Here is a 17,027-nt window from a genome sequence, read left to right on the forward strand (position 1 = left end):
AATTCTAAGTCAAAAAGGGGCATAACTCCATCAAAATTCAAATCAGAGTTATGGCGATTGTTTCTCCTGCTGTAGACTTTGATAGTAAATAACTATTTTAAGTCAATAGCTTTGACAGTAACAAAGATATCTGACTTTATCAAAAACTTTAACCAATGGCGACACTGACGCCAGAGATACCAGCTTACATATAAAAACTTAACCAAAAAATGCTAAGTGGAAAAAGGGGCGTAATTTTGAAAAAGAAAAAAGGTAGAGTTATGGGACCTGCTTAGTGCATGTCAAATCATGACAGTGAACAAGTGTGTGAAGTTTCAATCCATTCCCATTAGTGAGTACTGAGATACCAGCTTACATATAAAACCTTAACCAAAAATTTGTAAGTCGTAAAAGGGGCATAATTTTGTAAAAAAGCAAAATAGAGTTATGGAACCTAAGCAATGTAAGTCAATTTATCACAGTGAATAAATCCATTCCCACAAGTGGTTACTGAGATACAAGCTTACATACAAAAACTTAACCAAATCTGGACGCAGATGCGGATGCACAGGCGAGTCCAATAGCTCTACTATTCTTTGAATAGTCAAGCTAAAAATCCATCATGCGCTTCATAAGAAATTGGTCATTTGCTAAAAGTGGTTCATAAGAAGTTGTTTAAAGGTATTTTATGCCCCTAAAAGGAACTGAGTGTCCCCAGATGAATACATTTGGGAGAGGACCTTAAAACGATGCTACAGTCCAAGTTTGCTGAAGATGTTACAAGCGGTTCATGAGTTGCCTAAAGGGTTTTTCTACTTATAGCTCTAGCAGTCCCTGTAGCGAAGTGGAGTCTTTTGAAAAGACTTGAGAGTGTCCTTGCCAGCATGCTACAGATCAAGTTCAGAGCATTTCTGATAAGTAGTTTCAGATAAGAAGATGTTGGTGTGAATTGTAGATGCCAGACGTTAGCCCATCAACCTGTAACAATAGCTCAGTTCAGGCTAAGCTATACAAAAGACAGACAACAAAATGGACACAGCCAGCATGATCATGATAGCTCAGCTTGAAACTTGTCTTGCTATCTTTTTTTTTAATCCTGAGAACTCTGCTCTCTTTAGACGTAATTCACAAATATAAAAGCGTACCTGAGATCTTCCTCTGTTAATGTACCATCACTGACTAGACGCTCAACTTCCTTCAAACCTCTACCCCCTAATGCTTCCTTACACTGCCTGCAAAATATCAACAATATAATTACAACAGACATTGCTCCATGATAAGATTCCATTTAACTCAAAAATGATCTCTTTTCAAATAGCAGAGCAATACTATCTTCATCTGACAGTAAAATTTTCACTTATCCTTTTTGCTTAAAAAAAGTATTTCAGTGATTAACTCTACGTTCAGTGTTACAAACTAATTCCATACTTGCATGAATAACAATTATTATGGTTGATGATAGTAAGACTATAATTAAAGAAAAGTTCTGGTATGAAGAAATATCATTGTTGATTTTGAGATTAGACCTCTTTTTGCTTTTGAAGAATGTATAGAATAGTAATAATACTAGAATGTATTTGTAGGACACAGGGTGTGCCCCCACTGGTACATTTGTCTCAAATAAGGAGCAACAATTCAAATGTTTGCAGTCTTAACAAACAATTTATATAAAGGATGCATTATTCTAGGCCATATACTTTTTGAGCTACGAGCATCACAAACAAAACTAGATGTGTGTCCATAGGACACAGGTGCCCCCACTCCTGCCACTGTAACATGGTTTTATGACTCAGGTTAAATAATTTTTAAGATGTTTGCAACACAAACTTTTAAGAACCTTATGTGTATTTTTCACTTAGTTAGCCATAACTCTGGCCTAGCTGAGTAAAATCCTAAAGAGAACACTTCACAGGCTATAAAACAATCCTCTAATGTTTTATGATTCTAGGTCAAGTACATTTTAACATACATGTTTCACAAACTTTTTTTTTTGAGTTAGTCTGGACAAGAAGTCTGGTCTTGTGTAATGAAAAAACTTAAACAAGAGAGCTATGAAGGCCCTGTATCGCTCACCTGACCTATTGACGTAAAGATCATCAAGATTAACATTCTGACCAAGATTCATTAAGATATGGTCATAAATGTGGCCTCTAAAGTGTTAAATAGCTTTTTCTTTGATTTCACCCGGTGACCTAGTTTTTGACCCTTCATGACCCAGATTTGAACTTGACATAAAGATCATCAAGATTAACATTCTGACTATATTTCATGAAGATACAGTCATAAATGTGGCCTTTAGAGTGTTAACAGGCTTTTCCTTTGATTTGACCTAGTGACCTGGTTTTTGACCACCACTGACCCAGATTTGAATCTGACCTATAGATAATCAAGATTAACATACAGACCAAGTTTCATTAAGATAGGGTCATAAATGTGGCCTCTACAGTGTAAACTAGCTTTTCCTTTGATTTGACTTGGTGACCTAGTTTTTAAATCCTACATGACCCACATCCAAACTGGACATTGAAATCATTAAGATTAACATTCTGACCAAGTTTCATGAAGATACAGTCATAAATGTGGCCTCTAGAGTGTTAACAAGCTTTTCATTTGATTTGAAGTAGTGACCTAGTTTTTGACCCCACCTGACCAAGATTTGAACTTGACCTATAGATCATCAAGATTAACATTCTGACCAAGTTTCATGAAGATACAGTTATAAATCTGGCCTCTAAAGTGTTAACAAGCTTCTACTTTGATTTGACCTGGTGACCTAGTTTTTGACCCGGGTTAACCCAATATCAAACTTGTCCAAGATTTTATTGAGGGTAACATTCTGACCAAGTTTCATTAAGTTTGGGACAAAATTGTGACCTCTAGAGTGTTTACAAGCTTTTCCTTTGATTTGACCTGGTGACCTAGTTTTTGACCCCAGATGACTCATTATCAAACTTGTCCAAGATTTTATTGAGGGTAACATTCTGACCAAGTTTCATTAAGTTTGGGCCAAAATTGTGACCTCTAGAGTGTTAACAGTCAAATTGATGACGACGGACACAGGGCGATCACAAAAGCTCAGGTGAGCTAAAAACAAAATAAGTCAGGGGCCATAACTCCTTCATGACTGAATGAATCCGGACGCAAAACCCCAGGTGCACAACTGCACATGCTGACCAACATTCCTGTAAACTTTGGTGACTCTAGGTCAAATACTTTTGGAGCTACGTGCGACACAACATTAAAATGACCAATTTTTTACTAAGTCAGGGGCCATAACTCCTACACGACTGATTGAATCTGGACGCAAAACCCCAGGTGCACAGCTACACAATCATGCTGACCAACATTCCTGTAAAGTTTTGTGACTCTACATCAAATACTTTTGGTACTAAAGTTTCATGAATTAACATTAAATACTTTTTGAGCTAGGCACATCATTAGGTTAAAAAGTGCATTTTTTAATATTTCAAAAATTTAACAAGAGGGCCATTATGGCCCTATATTGCTCACCTGAGTAGAGTTGCTTGCTTGAACAAATTTCTTAGCTAAAGTTTTAAAAACAAGCAAATTCGATGAATTGGTATCCCCCACCAAAAGGGTTTGTGGTGAGGATTGGCAAAAAGATATATCTGGTAAAAAGTTAAGGATGTTAATAAGAAGCAAATAATTTCATTAGTCAAAATCAATTTAACAGAAAACAAATGTTTAATTAAAGAGTACATAATAAATGTATGATACTTTGATCCTGACTAAAGAATTTATTTTGAATGGGATATGCTTACTGTAATAAACTTAGCTTTTAAAATTAAATGCAGTTAATTGAAATGTGAGCTTGAAGTTTAACAGGAACGAAATATTGTTTTTGAGTGGTTTGGCACCAGGTGTTGCTGTTTAACATTTGAACTTAAAAGAACAGATGTCCTTAAGAGAACACAGGTAAGATATCTTTAACATGGCTGAGGGCAAGGTTTGTGCAGTCACAACTCAACATGTTGAAGGTTTGAACATTTAAAAAAAACAAGAGGGCCATGATGGCCCTATATCGCTCATCTGTTATCACTGCACTTGAGGACAAGAAGGTCCTCAGAAAAAATCCAAAGGACAGGAACAACAAAGGAAAGAAATTTAACCAAAAAGAAAAAAAAAATCTTACAAGGTATAGATATGTTAAAATACACCTAAAAATTGGAGGTACCATCCATGTTGTACCACAGAAAACTGGTCTCGTGTTTTCCCTACGACCAATAATAAAAAAAGTTACTAAAAATAAGCTATTTATAGTAATGTAAAAGGGAAGTAATTAAAAAAAATAAATATTGTAAGTGGACAAAAGATGGATCTGCATAGTTATCTACCCTGATTGTCTCAGTCAAACTAATAACAAAAATGAAATTTCAAATAAGTCCTATAAGTACTTACTGATATTAATCCATTTTGATTACAATCAGGGGAGGTAATCAGATATAAAATAACTCCGGAACCTACGATTGGATCTGATTTGTCATGGAATCCAAGATTTATTGTTGTTGAAGATATTTTGGAAGTTTGTATCAAATAAAACCATAAATGAAGTATCTATATGGCTGCAAAAGCCAAAATAGCCAATTTTGGACCTTTAAGGGGCCATAACTCTGGAACTCATGATGGAATCTGGCCAGTTCAAAAAAGGAAGCAAGATCGTGTGGTGATACAAGTTGTGTGCAAGTTTGGTTAAAATCAAATCATAAATAAAGCTGCTATTGTGAAGACAAGGTCAAAATAGCTAATTTTGGCCCTTTCAGGGGCCATAACTCTTGAACCCATTATGGGATCTGGCCGGTTCAAGAAAGCAATCGAGATCTTATGGTGATACAAGTTGTGTGCAAGTTTGGTTAAAATCAAATCATAAATGAAGCTGCTATTGTGCAGACAAGGTCAAAATAGCTAATTTTGGTCCTTTCAGGGGTCATAACTCTGGAACTCATAATGGAATCTGGCCAGTTGAAGAAAAGAACCAAGATCTTATGGTGATACAATTTGTGTGCCAGTTTGGCAAAAATAAAATCATAAATAAAGCTTCTATTGTGCAGACAAGTTCAAAATAGCCAATTTTGGCCCTTTCAGGGGCCACAACTCTGGAACCCATAAAGGAATCTGGCCAGTTCAAGAAAGGAACCAAGATCTTATGGTGATACAAGTTGTGTGCCAGTTTGGTAAAAATCAAGTTATAAATAAAGCTGCTGTTGTGCAGACAAGGTCAAAATAGCTAATTTCGGCCCTTTCAGGGGCCATAACTCTGGAACCCATAATGGGATCTGGCTAGTTTAAGAAAGGAACCGAGATCTTATGGTGATACAAGTTGTGTGCAAGTTTGGTTAAAATAACATCATAAATGAAACCACTATCGTGCAGACAAGAAATTGTTGATGCACGGACGGACGGACGCACTGACGACAGACGAAGGGTGATCACAAAAGCTCACCTTGTCACTGTGTGACAGGTGAGCTAAAAAAAAAAAAAGGAATGGAAATATATATATGTATATATTTATTTTTTTAGGGGGTGGGGGTGCAGGGGAACAGGAGAGGAAACAAAATTTCACATGTTGATTATAAATATTGATTGAAAATTAAAAATGAAAAAAAAAAGGGGGGGCAGAGGATGCATGATCAGTGGTGGGCATGACTGGGTGGAGAAGTGAGGTGGGGGAATGGTACATTTTGGAAGGTTTGAAAACAAGAGGGCCATGATGGCCCTATATCGCTCACCTGTTATCATTGCACTTGAGGACAAGAAGGTCCTCAGAAAACATATCTAAGTCCAAAGGACAGGAACAACAAAGGGAAGAAATTTAACCAAAAAGAAAAAAAAATTCTTACAAGGTACAGACATGTCAAAATACACCTAAAAATTGGAGGTACCATCCATGTTGTACCACAGAAAAGTGGTCTCGGTTTTCCCTATGGCCAATAATAAAAAAGTTACTAAAAATAAGCTATTTATAGTAACGTAAAAGGAAAGTAATTAAAAAAAATTATTGTAAGTGAACAAAAGAAGGATCTGCCAAATAAATCTTTTGACATAAATGAAATTTCAGATCAGTATCTTCATTAGTTACGGAGATATACCCATTTTAATTTGAAATAAAGGGAGGTAATTTGATACAAAATCAGTCCATAGTTATCTACCCTGATTAACTCAGTCCAACTAATGACAATAATGAAATTTCAAATAAGTCCTATAAGTACTTACTGATATAAATCCATTTTGATTACAATCAGGGGAGGTAATCAGATATAAAATAACTCTGGAACCTACGATTGGATCTGATTTGTCATGGAATCCAAGATTTATTGTTGTTGAAGATATTTTGGAAGTTTGTATCAAATAAAACCATAAATGAAGTATCTATATGGCTGCAAAAGCCAAAATAGCCAATTTTGGACCTTTAAGGGGCCATAACTCTGGAACCCATGATGGAATTTGGCCAGTTCAAGAAAGGAAGCAAGATCTTGTGGTAATACAAGTTGTGTGCAAGTTTGGTTAAAATCAAATCAGAAATGAAGTTGCTATTGTGCAGACAAGGTCAAAATAGCTAATTTTGGCCCTTTCAGGGGCCATAACTCTGGAACCCATTAAGGGATCTGGCCGGTTCAACAAAGGAACTGAGATCTTATGGCAATACAAGTTTTGTGCACGTTTGATTAAATTCAAATCATAAATGAAGCTGCTATTGTGCAGACAAGGTCAAAACAAGAGCACCGCCTTGCGGGTGCTGACGCTCATCTGATTTTTTTTGTATAATAGAAATATTGTCCTACCCATGATTTTCTAAGTCTAAAAAGGGCCATCATTCTTGCAAAAAGCAGGATAGAGTTATGTTTCTTGATGTACAGTGTCCACTTATGATGGTGAAAAACTGTTGCAAGTTTTAAAGCAATAACTTTGATAGTTTATGAGAAAAGTTGACTTAAACATAATCTTCAACCAAGAAAATGATTTTTCTAAGTCCAAAAGGGGCAATAATTATTGCAAAAAGCAGGATGGAGTTATGTTGCTTGCTTTACAGGGTCAGCTTATGATGGTGAACAACAGTTGCAAGTTTTAAAGCAATAGCTTTGATAGTTTAAGAGAAAAAGTTGACCTAAACATAAAACTTAACCAAGAAATCTGATATTTTCTAAGTCCAAAAGGGGCCATCATTCTTGCAAAAAGCAGGATGGAGTTATGTTTCTTGCTGTACAGGGTCCACTTATGATGGTGAAAAACTGTTGCAAGTTTTAAAGCAATAGCTTTGATAGTTTAGGATAAAAGTTGACCTAAACATAAAATTTAACCAAGAAAACTGATTTTCTAAGTCCAAAAGGGGCAATAATTCTTGCAAAAAGCAAGATGGAGTTATGTTTCTCGATGTACAGGGTCTGCTTATGATGGTGAACAAGTATTCCAAGTTTCAAAGCAATAGCTTTGATAGTTTAGGAGAAAAGTTGACCTAAACATAAAACTTAACCAAGAAATCTGATATTTTCTAAGTACAAAAGGGGCCATAAATCTTGCAAAATGCAAGATGGAGTTATGTTTCTTGCTATACAGGGTCAGCTTATGATGGTGAACAAGTATTCCAAGTTTCAAAGCAATAGCTTTGATAGTTTAGGAGAAAAGCTGACCTAAACATAAAACTTAACCAAGCAACGCCGACGCCGACGCCGACGCCGACAACCGCTCAAGTGATGACAATAACTCATCATTTTTTTTTCAAAAAATCAGATGAGCTAAAAACTAATTCTGGCCCTTTCAGGGGCCATAAGGCTAAAAAAAAAATATGTGTGGTTCAGGTAACATTGGTAAAAATAATAGGGTAGGTAGGTAGGCTTTTTTTTTTTTTTTTTTTTTTTTTCTTCCCTTTGACGCCAGTTGGTACAGACATAGTTGGTCACAATTCTGTGAGATATGCACATGGAAAGCATCTCAACAATATCGATGTAACTCATTGCAGACTTGGAGCGGTCTTCTGCGCATGCCCGAAAGTGATTATCAATTGCAGCGCACGGCAAAAATATTAATATTTTTGCATGTCCGCATGCATTTAGTGTATAATATGCATAAAATACTGACTAAAGGTTAGGGTTAGTATCACCATGGTTACAAAATATATACATTTAAGATATTTTCGTTCAAATTTAGTTAATCCGGTATGTACCGGAGACTGTAATTTATACCGGCGCTCCAAGTCTGCATTGAGTCACAGTCCAACAATATATGCAATTCTAAGTGCATTCTGTTATAAATAGGTTACTACATGGCCAGTTTTCGAGTTGTCTGACTGATTATGAATTTCCATAAATACATCTCCGACGAGGGACGAGTGAAGCATTGCCTTCATAATGCGTTTCATGGTCGCCGTGAATACATTTTTCCACTGTCACGGCGAGAACACTAGCCGCTGCCATGTTGAAATCATAATTGATAAGACGCTTGCATTGATTCGTATATTTTCGTACTCAATATTTTTCGTACCAGGTTAAAAACCACAAAAAACTATAAAAAAGTGTTAGGGTCAGCGATGAAAAAATAGGGTCGGTCGGGTTACCTGAATCACACATATTTTTTTTTTTAGCCTAACTCTGGAACCCATAACGGAATCTAGCTAAGTCAAGAAAGGAACCAAGATTTTATAGTGATACAAGTTGTGTGCAAGTTTGGTTAAAATCAAATCATAAATGAAGCTGCTATTGTGCAGACAAGGTCAAAATAGCTGCAGACAAGGTCAAAATAGCTAATTCTAGCCCTTTCAGGGGCAATAACTCTGGAACCCATAATGGCATCTGGCCAGTTCAAGAAAGGAACCAAGATCTTATGGTGATACAAGTTTTGTGCCAGTTTGGTAAAAATCAAATCATAAACTAGAAAATGCTTTTGTAAAAAAGCGCATGTCTCCCCCAATGCAAAGTCCTATAGGCAAGAAGTCAAAAGGGGTCAGGAGCGAAAGTCAAAGAGACACTGATGGTTGGCTGCAATAGGGATCATCTACTTGGCATGTCCAGTCATCCCGCTAAATTTCAACACTCTTGGCCTAGTGGTTCTCAAGTCACTGTTCAGGCTCTTGTGACCTTGACCTTTGATCAAGTGACCTCAAAATAAATAGGGGTCATCTACTCTGCATGTCCAATCATCCTATTAAGTTTCAACATTGTAGGTCAAGTGGTTCTCAAGTTATTTCCAAAAAATGATTTTACATGAACAGGCCACTGTGACCTTGACCTTTAATAGACTGACCCCAAAATCAATAGGGGTCATCTACTCTGCATGTTCAATCATCCTATGAAGTTTCAACATTCTGGGTCAAGTGGTTCTCAAGTTATTCATCGGAACTGGTTATCAATGTTCAGGCCCCTGTGACCTTAACCTTTAACGGAGTGACCCCAAAAACAATAGGGGTCATTTACTCTGCATGAACAATCATCCTATGAAGTTTCAACATTCTGGGTTCTGGGTCGAGAGGTTCTCAAGTTATTGATTGGAAATGGTTTTCCATTTTCAGGCCCCTGTGGCCTTGACCTTTAACAGAGTGACCCTAAAATCGTTAGGGGTCATCTACTCTGCATGACCAATCATCCTATGAAGTTTCATCATTCTGGGTCAAGTGGTTCTCAAGTTACTGACCGGAAATGGTTTTCAATGTTCGGGCCCCTGTGACCTTGACCTTTCACAGAGTGAACCCAAAATCGTTAGGGGTCATCTACTCTGCATGACCAATCATCCTATTAAGTTTCAACATTCTGGGTCAAGTGGTTCTCAAGTTACTGACCGGAAATGGTTTTCAATGTTCAGGCCCCTGTGACCTTGACCTTTGACAGAGTGACCCCAAAATCAATAGGGGTCATCTTCTCTTCATGACCAATCATCCTATGAAGTTTCAACATTCTGGGTCAAGTGGTTCTCTAGTTATTGATCAGAAATGGTTTTCAATGTTCAGGCCTCTGTGACCTTGACCTTTGACGGAGTGACCCCAAAATCAATAGGGGTCATCTACTCTTCATGACCAATCATCCTATGAAGTTTCAACATTCTGGGTCAAGTGGTTCTCTAGTTATTGATCGGAAATGGTTTTCAATGTTCAGGCCCCTGTGACCTTGACCTTTGACGGAATGACCCCAAAATCAATAGGGGTCATCTACTCTTCATGATCAATCATCCTATGAAGATTCAACATTCTGGGTCAAGTGGTTCTCTAGTTATTGATCAGAAATAGTTTTCAATGTTCAGGCCCCTGTGACCTTGACCTTTGTCGGAGTGACCCCAAAAACAATAGGGGTCGTCAACTCCAGCAGCCCTACAACCCTATGAAGTTTGAAGGTTCTAGGTCAAATGGTTCTCCAGTTATTGCTCGGAAATGAAGTGTGACGTACGGACGGACGGACAGGGCAAAAACAATATGTCTGCTATTGTGCAGACAAGGTCAAAATAGCTGATTTTGGCCCTTTCAGGGGCCATAACTCTGGAACCCATAATGGGATCTGGCCAGTTCAAGAAAGGAACCAAGATCTTATGGTGACACAAGTTGTGTGCAAGTTTGGTTAAAATAAAATCATAAATGAAACCACTATCGTGCAGACAAGAAATTGTTGACGGACGCACAGACGGACGGCGGACAAAGGGTGATCACAAAAGCTCATCTGTCACCATGTGACAGGTGAGCTAAAAATCTAAAAAAAGAAATGAAAAAAACAAAATATTTTTTTTTTTTTGGGGGGGGGGGGGGGGGGGGGGGGGGGGGGGAAGGGGGGGGGGGTGTGACCAAGGCAAGTGGGTGACCAGGTGTGGGTGCGCAACTTCACATGTTTATAATAAATGTTCACAGAAAAGAATGAAAGAAATTTAATGAAATTCTGCCAAATGGTAAGTTTGTTATGTACAAATATGTGAATTTTTAGACAATTAAAGGGCAATAACTCTGAAGTTACAAAAGAAATCCGTACAAAATTGTCTGTGCACAACCACATTATAGTGCTCTAAATTCTGTTAAAGTTTCATAGTTCTAGGTCAAATATATCAAAAGTTATGATGCAGAAATTGCCATATCTATAGATCTATGTAGTTAACACTAGAAACTTCTAAGGGCCATAACTCTGGTGTTACTTGGGCAATCTGTCTGAAACCTGATGGGCCCCATAACCTCATAGTTGTGAAAATGTATATGAAGTTTGTTCGAAAAAAAATCTAAAATAAGGAATGAATTTTTTTTTGTTGGGGGGGGGGGCGGGGGGGGGGGGGGGGGGGGGGGGGGGGAGGTGTGTGATCAAGGTAAGAGGGTGACCAGGTGTGGGTACACAACTTCACATGTTTACAATACATGTTCATGGAAAAGAATGAAAGAAATTTAATGAAATTCTACCAAATGGTAAGTTTGTTATGTACAAATATGTGGATTTTTATACAATTAAAGGGCAATAACTCTTAATTTACAAATAAATCCAAATGTAATTGTATGTACAAAACCACATTATGGTGATCTAAATTCTGTTTAAGTTTCATAGTTCTAGGTCAAATATATCAAAAGTTATGATGCAGAAATTGCCATATTTATTGTACCCTATATAGTTAACACTAGAAACTTCTAAGGGCCATAGCTCTGGTGTTACTTTGGCATTCTGACTGAAACTTGACGGGCCGCAAGAACTCATAGTGGTGAACATGTATATGAAGTTTTGAATAAATATTCCCAACCATTTCCTAGATATGGCTCAGGACGGACGGACAGACGGAAAGACTGAAGGAGGGACGGACAATGCCAAAACTATATCCCTCCGACTTTCATCGTGGGATAACAAGAAAATTAGGAAAGTGGGTCAAGGTAAAGATTATGCAAGATTACTTTTGAAATCTGTGTAAAAAACAATATTACAGGTGGTCAAACTCCTTTTGCTGTAGCTTAGAAAACAAGAAAGTAGGTCAGTAGGTCACATTAATGGTCACTAATAGTCTATTTAAAGATCGGCATACAAAACTATACATGTCATCAAAATTTCAAAGCTGTATCTTAAAAAAAAAACCAAGAAAGTAGGTCAGTAGGTCACATTCATGCTCACAGAAAGTCTGCTTTAAGATTGGTGTGCAAAACTGTACATGTCATCCAATTTCAAATGTAAGTCTATGTAAAACTTGGGACCCCCGGGGCGGGGCCTCTTTTTACCTCAGAGGCATAATTTGAACAATCTTGGTAGATAACCATAAGGCAATGCTACTTACCAAGCATCAAAGGCCTAGGTCTTGTGGTTTCAGACGAGAAGAGTTTTAAAAAATTTTCCTATTTGTCTATGTAAAACTTGAGACCCCTCCCTGGGGCGGGGCCTCTTTTCACCCCAGGGGCATAATTTGAACAATTTTGGTAGGGATCCAAAAGTCAATGCTACATACCAAATATCAAAGGCCTAGGTATTTTGGTTTCAGAGAAGAAGATTTTTTTTCAGTTTTTTCCTATATAAGTCTATGTAAAACTTGGGACCCGCGAGATGGGTCCTCTTTTCGTCCAGGGGCATAATTTGAACAATCTTTATAGAGGACCATTAGATGATGTCACATGCCAAATATTGAGGCTCTATGCCTTGTGGTTTTGGACAAGAAGATTTTCAAAGTTTTCCCCGTATAAGTATATGTAAACCATGTGACCCCCAGGGCAGGGCCATATTTGACCCTAGGGGAATAATTTGAAAAAATTTGGTAGAGGACCACTAGATGATGCTTCATACCAAATATAAAAGCCCTATGACCCGTGGTTTTGGACAAGAAGATTTTTTCCTTTCTGTTGCCATGGCAACCAGAGTTCTATATGGAATCCAATTCTTTGAACAAAGAAGACCATCCAAGGAACATCCCTGTGAAGTTTCATCAAAATTGGCCTGATGGTTTAGGAGGAGATGTTGTTTAAAGGAAAGTGTGGACAGACAAGACAATGGCCGGACGCTGGACGATGAGCAATCACAATAGCTCACCCTGAGCCTGTGGCTCAGATGAGCTAAAAATAAGGCATGGAGCCAGACAAACAATTAGAGGTGCCCAAGTTCATATCATGATTAAGATAGGCGCGCCACAAGGTGAAAATGTACGTTTTTGACTATTTCAGGGGCCATAACTCTGGAAATAAGGGAAGGAGCCAGACGAAAAATAGGAGGTGCGCAAATTCGTACTATGATAAAGATTCATGTAAGGTTTCATCAATTTATATCAAAGACTTTTTGAGCTAGGCACGTCATGAACTTTGGACGGATGGACAGACGAATGCACACACACATGCACGGACAGATGCACAGACAAGACTGAATCTATATGCCCCCACCACACATGGGGGGGCACAAAAATTATTCAAGGCAAATGTTTTTCACTTACCTTAGCTATCTATTTTGTCTTATTTAATTGTATCGATATTCAAAAATTGTATACTGATATATCACTGACTTGACCATATTGTCAATACAAAGATACATGATTAACAATGACAGTCATATCATTTATCATCAATGTGTACGTTTCTGTAGTATAAACTAGAGCTATCATTAAGGTATTAGATTACTAATAGTAATGTTTACAAAATGGCCTTTGCTTGGTATATTCTGAAAGGTAACTGTGTTTTGCACTATTTTGCAATTTTTAAACAACTTTTACCGTGACGTTTTTTTATAAATTTTGTATAACTTATGGTATCTCATCAAGCTCAAGTAGAGACAAATTTCAAAGTGATAGCCACTATCTATAACGTTTGCAGAGAACTCATTTTACTATTAATTTTAATAAAAGAAACATCAAACTATAGGTAAACAATTATAAAACACAAAATAAAAATGTCGATATCATTTTTTCTATGGTGCCCCAAGTAAACAGATTTAATGAGACAGAATTCATACTTCAACATTGAAAAAATAAGGTCGAATGCTGTGTTTCTGTTTTACACTTTGCTTACCCATTTAAAAATAACCTTAGGGCAGACGTAAAACCTACCTAAATTTCTTCCACAATAAATAATATAAGAGTGAAAGCAAAATAGAGAACTTTTACCACGTGTAACTCAATATTTTTAAAGGTGTGTAACTCTACCCCTTCTGTTTAAATAGTAAATTCACTTTGAACACCAAGAAATCGCTAGAAACAAGAGCACCGCCTTGCGGGTGCTGACGCTCATCTGATTTTTTTGTATAATAGAAATATTGTCCTACCCATGATTTTCTAAGTCTAAAAAGGGCCATCATTCTTGCAAAAAGCAGGATAGAGTTATCTTTCTTGATGTACAGCATCCACTTATGATGGTGAAAAACTGTTGCACGTTTTAAAGCAATAGCTTCGATAGTTTATGAGAAAAGCTGACTTAAACATAGTACTCAACCAAGAAAACTGAATTTTCTAAGTCCAAAAGGGGCAATAATTATTGCAAAAAGCAGGATGGAGTTATGTTTCTTGATGTACAGGGTCAGCTTATGATGGTGAACAAGTGTTGCAAGTTTCAAAGCAATAGCTTTGATAGTTTAGGAGAAAAGTTGACCTAAACATAAAACTTAACCAAGAAATCTGATATTATCTAAGTCCAAAAGGGGCCATAAATCTTGCAAAATGCAGGATGGAGTTATGTTTCTTGATGTAAAGGGTCAGCTTATGAAGGTGAACAAGAGTTGCAAGTTTCAAAACAATAGCTTTGATAGTTTAGGAGAAAAGCTGACCTAAACATAAACCTAAACCAAGAAAACTGATTTTCTAAGTCCAAAAGGGGCAATAATTCTTGCAAAAAGCAGGATGGAGTTATGTTTCTTGATGTTCAGGGTCAGCTTATGATGGTGAACAAGTGTTGCAAGTTTCAAAGCAATAGCTCTGATAGTTTAGGAGAAAAGTTGACATAAACATAAAACTTAACCAAAAAATCTGATATTTTCTAAGTACAAAAGGGTCCATAAATCTTGCAAAAAGCAGGATGGAGTTATGTTTCTTGCTGTACAGGGTCAGCTTATGATGGTGAACAAGTGTTCCAAGTTTCAAAGCAATAGCTTTGATAGTTTAGGAGAAAAGCTGACCTAAACATAAAACTTAACCAGGCAACGCCGACGCAGACACCGATCAAGTGATGACAATAACACATCATTTTTTTTCAAAAAATCAGATGAGCTAAAAAGGAAAATAAGGAAAAAAATTTTTGGTCCCAGTAGGGATTGAACCTATGCCCCCCTCAGAATTGCAGTACAAGAGGACCATGATGGTCCTGAATCGCTCACCTGTTCCAACATGACCCAGTTTTGAGTATGACGTCGTTTTTTCTATTATTTGACATAGTGACCTAGTTTTTGAGCTCATGTGACCCAGTTTTGAACTTGACCTAGATATCATCAAGATAAAAATTCTGACCAATTTTCATGTAGATCCATTGAAAAATATGGCCTCTAGAGAGGTCAAAAGATTTTTCTAATTTTAGACTTACTGACCTAGTTTTTGACCGCAGTTGACCCAGTTTCAAACTTGAACTAGATATCATCAGTATGAACATTCAGACCAACTTTCATACAGATCCCATGAAAAGTATGGCCTCTAGAGAGGTCACAAGGTTTTTTTATTATTTGACCTACTGACCTAGTTTTTGAAGGCACGTGACCCAGTTTCAAACTTGATCTGAATATCATCAAGGTGAACATTCTGACCAATTTTCATGAAGATCCATTCAAGGGTATGGCCTCTAGAGAGGTCACAAGGTTTTTCTATTTTAAGACCTACTGACCTAGTTTTTGATCGCAGTTGACCCAGTTTCAAACTTGACCTATATATCATCAAGATAAACATTCAGACCAACTTTCATACAGATCCCATGAAAAATATGATCCCATGAAAAATATGACCTCTAGAGAGGTCACAAGGTTTTTTCATTATTTGACCTACTGACCTACCTTTTGAAGACATGTGACCCACTTTCGAACTTGACCTAGATATCATCAAGATGAACATTCTGACCAATTTTTGTGAAGATCAATTCACAGGGTATGGCCTCTAGAGAGGTCACAAGGTTTTTCTATTTTCAGACCTACTGACCTATTTTTTGACCGCACGTGACCCAGTTTCGAACTTGACCTAGATATCATCAAGATGAACATTCAGACCAACTTTCATACAGATCCCATGAAAAATATGGCCTTTAGAGAGGTCACAATGTTTTTCTATTATTTGACCTACTGACCTAGTTTTTGAAGGCACGTGACCCAGTTTTGAACTTGACCTAGATATCATCAAGGTGAACGTTCTGACCAATTTTCATGAAGATCTTGTGAAATATATGGCCTCTAGAGAGGTCACAAGGTTTTTCTATTTTTAGACCTACTGACCTAGTTTTTGATGGAACGTGACCCAGTTTCGAACTTGACCTAGATATCATCAAGGTGAACATTCTGACCAATTTTCATGAAGATCTTTGAAATATATGGCCTCTAGAGAGGTCACAAGGTTTTTCTATTTTAAGACCTACTGACCTAGTTTTTGAAGGCACTTACCCAGTTTCGAACTTGACCTAGATATCATCAAGATGAACATTCTGACCAACTTTCATAAAGATCCCACAAAAAATATGACCTCTAGAGTGGTCACAAGCAGAAGTTTACGCACGCACGGATGCACTGACAACGGACGCTGCGCGATCACAAAAGCTCACCTTGTCTCTATGTGACAGGAGAGCTAAAAAGTAGGTTTACTGTAGGAATTGAATACTCTTCAAAAAGGAGGTTCTCTATTAGTGATCTAATACCTTAAAGGTGATTAATACCCCTGTCACCACTCTGATACAGGGGTAGTAAAATGTTGGTAAATAACCTTTGATCTTCAAGTGTGACCTTGACTATGAACCTAATGATCTAAACTGTGCACTCTGTATGCCGTCTTGATAAGGTTAACTACTGATGCTAATTTTATGAAAATCCTTCCAGTGATTAAGAAGATAGGGAGAGGACACAAATTTGAGCTACTTGATCTTCAGCCTCTTAAGTGTGACCCTGAACTTGAAGAGATCAATGTTGGCTTTTGACCTAGTGAAGAAAATAGAAACTAGAATG

At 37.3% G+C, this 17,027-nt stretch overlaps 1 protein-coding gene across 3 annotated transcripts in view; it reads right to left on the reverse strand.

The window, feature by feature from the left end:
- The window catches only part of LOC123537615 (serine/threonine-protein kinase Nek4-like), a 157,278-nt gene that overhangs the window by 13,838 nt on the left and 126,413 nt on the right, over positions 1–17,027 (reverse strand). For all 3 annotated transcript variants that reach the window (XM_053529204.1, XM_053529206.1, XM_053529205.1), the window contains one exon: positions 1,125–1,211. In XM_053529204.1, coding sequence (XP_053385179.1) covers positions 1,125–1,211 — 87 coding nt within the window. The remainder of the gene's footprint in view (positions 1–1,124; positions 1,212–17,027) is intronic.

The sequence above is a fragment of the Mercenaria mercenaria genome, chromosome 17, assembly GCF_021730395.1.
Source record: "Mercenaria mercenaria strain notata chromosome 17, MADL_Memer_1, whole genome shotgun sequence".
In the NCBI taxonomy this organism is placed as follows: Eukaryota; Metazoa; Mollusca; class Bivalvia; order Venerida; family Veneridae; genus Mercenaria; species Mercenaria mercenaria.